The sequence below is a fragment of the Penaeus monodon genome, chromosome 3, assembly GCF_015228065.2.
Source record: "Penaeus monodon isolate SGIC_2016 chromosome 3, NSTDA_Pmon_1, whole genome shotgun sequence".
NCBI classification, from domain to species: domain Eukaryota; kingdom Metazoa; phylum Arthropoda; class Malacostraca; order Decapoda; family Penaeidae; genus Penaeus; species Penaeus monodon.
The window spans coordinates 48821021-48828269 of NC_051388.1; the positions used below are offsets into that span (position 1 = coordinate 48821021).

At 32.6% G+C, this 7249-nt stretch overlaps 3 protein-coding genes across 3 annotated transcripts in view; all 3 read right to left on the bottom strand.

Annotated features, from left to right (window-relative positions):
• Positions 1-104, bottom strand: part of LOC119596261 (DNA-directed RNA polymerase II subunit rpb1-like) — an 899-nt gene extending 795 nt beyond the window's left edge. Inside the window, exon 1 of the mRNA XM_037945429.1 lies at positions 50-104. Coding sequence (XP_037801357.1) covers positions 50-61 — 12 coding nt within the window. The 5' untranslated portion in view covers positions 62-104. The remainder of the gene's footprint in view (positions 1-49) is intronic.
• Positions 105-1530: 1426 nt separating this feature from the next.
• LOC119596282 (pro-resilin-like) lies at positions 1531-2304 on the bottom strand. Its single transcript, XM_037945449.1, has 3 exons — positions 2268-2304; positions 2044-2166; positions 1531-1926 (listed from the first exon to the last, which is right to left on the bottom strand). The coding sequence occupies exons 1-3, from the start codon at positions 2277-2279 to the stop codon at positions 1615-1617; spliced, it is 447 nt and encodes a 148-aa protein (XP_037801377.1). The 5' UTR covers positions 2280-2304; the 3' UTR covers positions 1531-1614.
• Positions 2305-3960: 1656 nt separating this feature from the next.
• Positions 3961-4842, bottom strand: LOC119596272 (pro-resilin-like). The gene is made up of 3 exons (XM_037945439.1): positions 4795-4842; positions 4473-4595; positions 3961-4358 (listed from the first exon to the last, which is right to left on the bottom strand). Exons 1-3 carry the CDS (start codon positions 4804-4806, stop codon positions 4047-4049), a joined length of 447 nt encoding a protein of 148 aa, XP_037801367.1. The 5' UTR covers positions 4807-4842; the 3' UTR covers positions 3961-4046.
• Between the last annotated feature and the right edge of the window lie 2407 nt (positions 4843-7249).

Sequence of the window (7249 nt, forward strand, 5' to 3'; positions counted from 1 at the left end):
ATATATATATATATATATATATGCACAAGAGTCCTCGTGTAGTACTTACTTTGATAGTCATCTTTTACGCTTTAGAAGGCGAGAGAAAGTGATACTGACCAGACGTTGCTTACGGCTTATATACACATAGGTCCGCCCACATTACATGAATTGACGTCACTGGAAAAGAAGAGGAAATTATTTTCAAGGTAAAGTAGAGTGAAGTTCTTACAGGATCACATACAGGCTATTCTCACTTTTACATTTTATGCCCCCTCACATTTGATATATATACATATATATGTATGTATATGTATATGTGTACGTTCATGTGTGGTGTATTCTTTGATATGTGTGTGTGTTATATTACATATACATATACCTACATACATAAATTATACAAACACAACTCACACATACATATATAATGTATGTATTTCTGCATGGATGCATACATATATAACCAGTGTGTGTTTATAGACACTACACCCACACATATAGTATGTATATATATATCATGCATATATATATGTTTGTGTGTATATATATGTATATATATATATATATATATATATATATATATATATATGTATATATATATAAATATATATATATGCATAATGCATATTATTTATATATATATATATATATATATATATATATATATATATATATATATATATATATCACATGCATATATGCACATGTAGATAGCTAGACGTAGATATATTGATAAATGTATTAATCATTGTGAGTATATCTCTCTGTGTATATATTTACATATATACGTGCACACACACACACACACGCATGTTTACGTATATGTATATATACACACACATGTATGTATACACACGCACATACACACACACACACACACACACACACACACACACACACACATATATATATATATATATATATATATATATATATATATATATATATATATATATATATACTTTTATATGTGTATATATAAATATATGAATATATATATGGCTTATATATTCATGTATATGAATATATTTATATGAAATCTTATTCATATAATCGTACAGCCTACCAAGTTTATATAACTGATATCAAAAGAAAAGGCCACACTAAATTTAATAATAAACATAAGGCAATTTAGACAAATAAGGAATCAATTAAGTTTTGTAATCATATTTTATAAATAATATAACACTGAATAAGCTAAAGCCTCCTTTATCTGGTCAGTATCATTATCTTATCACTATTACTATTTGTTGATATTATTGTGATCACTATTATTACCAGCATCCAATCATATGTAGAGGTTTCTGTATTTTGAGATTAATTCCTATCTCTCTCTCTCTCTCTCTCTCTCTCTCTCTCTCTCTCTCTCTTTCTTTCTCTCTCTCTCTCTCTCTTTGTCTCTCTCTCTCTCTCTCTCTCTCTCTCTCTCTCTCTCTCTCTCTCTCTCTCTCTCTCTCTCTCTTTCTCTCTCTGCTATTTTTTGTCTTTGTTATAATCATGGTTCGGTGAAAGTATACTTCAAACCATTTTTATGTAAATTAAAAATAAAACTGTTTTGAATTAATAGTTTATTTACATACACATATTGTTAAGCTATAATAGATCTGATATAAAAGATTATACATAAAAAAAAAGTTATCCGTAGGCAGGGGTAGGAGCAGGCTCATAGGACGGGGCGGGAGCAGGCTGGTAGGATGGAGAAGGGGCGGGTTGGTAAGATCTAGAAGGCTGCTGGGCTGGGTACTGGGCTTCTCCTTGATAAGAAACTTCAGCTACGTAACCGGAGTCGCCGTTTACGGTGTAAGTCACTGTCTGCAGACGACCATCGGGAAGCTGGACGTAGTAGGTACCCTGAGTGTCGTATCCATTTCGGCTTTCTTGGTGACCGAAGTCGTTTCCAGAATATTCGTCCTTCACGGCATAGTTGAAGTCGTATTGGGCAGGTCCCTAGTTTAGGGAAGAACAAAAAATAAGTAAAGAATAAAATTCTTCAAACAAAGAAAAAATCCCATTTCTGTAGTCATTAAAGTGATTTTAATTTTATCCAAGCCATTAACAACTTACCGAAGGAGCGGGTGCAGGGGCGTTGTATGTTGGTGCGGGAGGATTGTAGGACGGAGTAGGAGGGCTGTATCTAGGGCTAGAGTCAGCAAGGGCACCTGCCATTAAGGCAACAAATACAGCAATCTGTAAATGAAAGAAATAACTTTGTACTTGCATCACAACCTTTTTCGGTATGGAGACTGAAAAATATCTTGCAAACACAATACTTTTTACAGAAAACCCACCTTCAGAGACATTGTTTACGTCTTGGAAAGAGAGAGAATGGCACCGAACAGTGGTTGCTTACGGCTTATATACTCGAAGATCAGCCCACAAACCCTTGCGTAACGTCATTAGGAATGAAGTTCAAGTTGACTGAAGTTGCCAGTGAATAATGTTATATAAAAAAGCCAATTGTCTTGTTCTCTTATTTGCCTTTCTGTCTCCCATTTCATTCCGCTTTTATTTCCCCTGTGCTCTATCTTCCAACTTGCATTTATCAGTGTTTATATCAATCTTCCTCTCTGTCTGTCTACACATAAACACACCGCGCGTGCTCAGACATATACACATATACACATACACACATACATGTATATCGTATATAATAGATATGGATATATATGTATATACCTATATGTACATGTGAGAGAGAGAGAGTGGGTGGCTGCAGTGCAATAAAGTTTGTAAATAAACCGAATAATAAATTTAAGTAACAAGTCGGGTAAGAAAAATGTAAAGCCGCAAAAACATTAAAATTGCCCAAATAAGCGTAGGCAAATGCAAGAGTTAAACACAAAAATGTAAAAAACTATCATGAAGGTCAAACGAAGAAAACTAAATACCTGAAAAGAGACTCCTAGCAAAAATATAAATGCTCTAGTCTTCAATCTCCAATATATAAATGTGTATGTGTGTGTGTGTGTCGTATATGCCACTGTACAAGTCACATTAGCACATAAGTCGACCTATAAAATTTTGATGTATAAAGTAGTTTTAGTATTATACTCGCCGGATAAGACGAAAAAATATATATAAATATATCTGCATATAGGTATATGTATGTATGTTTATACATATATCAGATCGTCTTACCTAACTCTATTGTATTTTAAAAAAAAACTACCTCACAAAGAACTTTAAGACATATATAATCTAAAACACTTTAGTCGCAGCTAACATTTAACACAGAGTAAACATGCCTAACCTACTTTAACTCGCCTAACCTACCCATTCAGTTAATTCATTACGTTAAACGTTAAACAAATTTACCAAAAATAAGTTTCAGTAGGAAATAACTATGGGATTGAGTGATTACTTAAAATTATGGACTGCGAAAGTAATATGAAATAGTGTACAGTGTTAGGTAGGTAGTTTCATTGTGCTAGGTGCATTTTTAACATTCGGCGTACAAATCGGCCCCTGTTTTGATGAAATATTTTAAGGCTTCAAATAGACTTTTACACTGATATATAGGTATGCAGTATATGTGTGTGCTTATATATATGTGTATATATATATGTGTGTATGTATATGTATATATGTATATTTGTACATTTAAAAATATATGCATATACATTCACACACCCATATATATGTGTGAATACACATATTTATATTTATATAAATATATACATATACATATTTATACATATATATTATATATGTGCGCGATTGTGTGTGCGTATATACATGCATATATATAGATATATATACACACATTTATGTAAAAAATTTATTTTGTATTGAGCAAAGCTAATATAATAACATAAATTGATAGTATAAATGTTTTATTTTTCTATTAATCATTATCACTTCCATAATCATAATTTCTTTGAATAGCTTGTTCTTTAATAGTTAATGTGCTAATTGTTGGTGTAAAATTATGATCACCAGTTTAATTAATTGATGAAGCTTAATCTAGAATTTTGAAACACGTTTTACTATTTAAAGATAATTTATTTACAATCATACACATATATTTCATTCCAGCTTTAGGGGACCTTCGATATCAGTATAAAACTTTAGCCATACGCAGGAGTGGGAGCAGGCTGGTAGGATGGGGAGGGGGCAGGCTGGTAGGATGGAGCAGGAGCGGGTTGATAGGACCTGGAAGGCTCCTGGGCTGGGTACTGGGCTTCTCCTTGGTAAGAAACTTCAGCTACGTAACCGGAGTCGCCGTTCACCGTGTAAGTCACCGTCTGCAGACGACCATCGGGAAGCTGGACGTAATAGGTACCCTGAGTGTCGTATCCATTTCGGCTCTCTTGGTGACCGAAGTCGTTTCCAGAATAGTCGTCCTTCACGGCATAGTTAAAGTCGTACTGGGCAGGTCCCTATTTGGGAAAGAATGAAGAAAAATGAGGGAAACAATCATACAAGCAAAAGTTAATGTTCCAATTTGCCATTAAAGAACTCTGTGCTTTCTTACGATTTATTAAATATCTTACCGAAGGGGCGGGTGCAGGGGCGTTGTATGTGGGAGCGGGAGGATTGTAGGAAGGAGTAGGAGGACTGTATCTAGGGCCAGAGTCAGCAAGGGCACCAGCCATTAAGGCAACGAACACAGCAACCTGTAAATTACCGAAATTACATTATTTATGTAAATATATATATATATATATATATACATATATATACAGTATATATATACATATATATATACAATATATATTATATATATATATATATATATATATATATATATATATATATATATATATATATATATATATATGTATAAATGCTCAAGAGTTCTCTTGTAGTACTTACTTTGAAAGTCATCTTTTACGCTTTAGAAGGCGAGAGAGAGTGGTACCGATCAGAGGTTGCTTACAGCTTATATACTCAAAGGTCCGCCCACATCGCATGACTTGACGTCACTGGGAAAGAAGAGGAGATTATTTTCAAGGCTAAGTAGAGTGGATTTCTTAAGGAATACAGGATCACATACAGGCTATTCTTACTATTACTTTTTATGTCCCTTTTCTCGTATTTTCCCTACACTTTTTTCTTTCCCTGTTCCATTTTTCTTTAACTTTCATATTATTTTCCTTTCTTTTATCCCTTTATAAATTTCATGCTATCAACACATATATATGTGTGTCTGTGTGTGTGTAGATAGATATGTATATGTGTTTATGTTACATATACATATAATAACTAGGTAACACAAACATACTAACTCATACATATATATATTGTATGTATGTATATGCTTGTAGATACTATACACATCTACAATATGTATATATTCATATATATGTATTCATATACGACTGTATATGTATATATATCATATGCACATATATGTATATATAGCATATATATACATATACGATAGATATAGATAGATGTATTTTCAGTCTATAGGTGTGTGTGTGTGTGTGTCTGTGTGTGCGCGTGTGTGTGCGCGCGTCTGTGTGTCTGTGAAATCTGCAATCAGCTTTGATAACATATTTGTTTTATTTCATCATATTCTTCAACATCATTATATTTTTAGTTTTATACCATATATTCGGGAAATTAGAAACAATGTCAAAACATAATTCTTTAAATCAATTTACTGCTGTTGTATGGGAAGACCCAGAAAAAAGGCTAAGTAATTTTTTCTAATATAAAAACTAAAAACCTTAAATTGAAACGCGTAAAAGAGGCTTGGTTGTCTGTAGTAGTGACTAGTCTGCACGAAAATTGAAAATTAATGTAAAACCAATGCCAAGAAATTCCAAACTGTAGAAGAGAAAAATCTAAATGAAGGTAAAATCACTAAGCTCTAATACAGGAGCATTAAATCAACTCAATAAGTTATTTGTTCTTAATTAGTAATAATAATGAAAAAGAGAAATTTCTCAAATACAGACTTAAAGATCTTTCCTGAGGCAGAGAGTGGTCATTGTTTACGCTCAATCTTTATTAGAGCAGAAAGTCAATGGATGGCAATCACCTCTATTCTTATATATTACATAAATGAATTAGCACTACACACACACACACACACACACACACACACACACACACACACACACATATGTGTGTGTGTGTGTGTGTGTGTGTGTGTGCATGCATGTCTGTATGAGTATATATTTATATGTATATATGTGTACATATATTTAAATGTACACGCATACACATATATAGATAGATAGATGTATATATGTATGTATGTATATATATATATATATATATATATATATATATATATATATATATATATATATGTATATATGTACATGTGTGTCTGTGTGTATATCCATATGTACATACATATATCCATTTATATCTATGTGTGTGTGTAAGTATGTGTGTGTGTGTGTATGTGTGTGTGTGTGTGTGTGTGTGTGTGTGTGTGTGTGTGTGTGTGTGTGTGTGTGTGTGTGTGTGTGTGTGTGTGTGTTATACAGGAATACATGTTGTTTCTGGTATATATATAAAAGATTAACCGTAGGAAGAAATGGGAGCAAGCTGTGCTGGCTTCCCCTTGGTAAGAAACTCCACCAACGTAGCCTGAGTCGTCGTTCATGGTGGAAGTCACCGTCTGCAGACGACCACCGTGATGGATGCAGTAGGTACCCTGTTTCGTTTTTTTTTTTTTTCTTTTTTCTTTTTTTTTCTCTTTTTTTTTTTTTTTTTTTTGTGACCGCAGTAATTTCAGAGTATTCCTCCTTCACGACATAGCTGAAGTCGTATTGGGTAGGTCCCTAATTAAGAGAATAACGATAAAGGAAGAAAAAAAAATGTGAATAAACACCATCAATTAAGGCAACGAATAAATCAACATTTTCGTTTGAGTAGAAGGAATGGTGTCGACAGAGGTAGGTCCGGCCACATTCTATGGTGTAATGATACTGGGAATAAAAAGAAAAAGGTGTAGTGTAATTGTGCTCTATGGGAAACATTATCGTTTCTCTTTCACTGTTGTTTTTCCTTTTCTTCTTTTATCGGTACTTCTATATTTCTCTTTTATTTCTTCTCTATATGTTTTATTATAAGTTATCTTCTCTTTAATATTTATTTGTATTGTACACCTGGAATAATAATAATGATAATAATAACAGTATCGATAATAATGAGGGTGGTGGTGCTGATCCTGTCGCCGATATAGATATTGATATATTAATGATAATGTCACTAATAATGATAATTATGATAATTGTTTCAACATTATTATTGTTATTATCATTACTAATATAACTATTACATCTATTGTTATTATGATAATAATCAT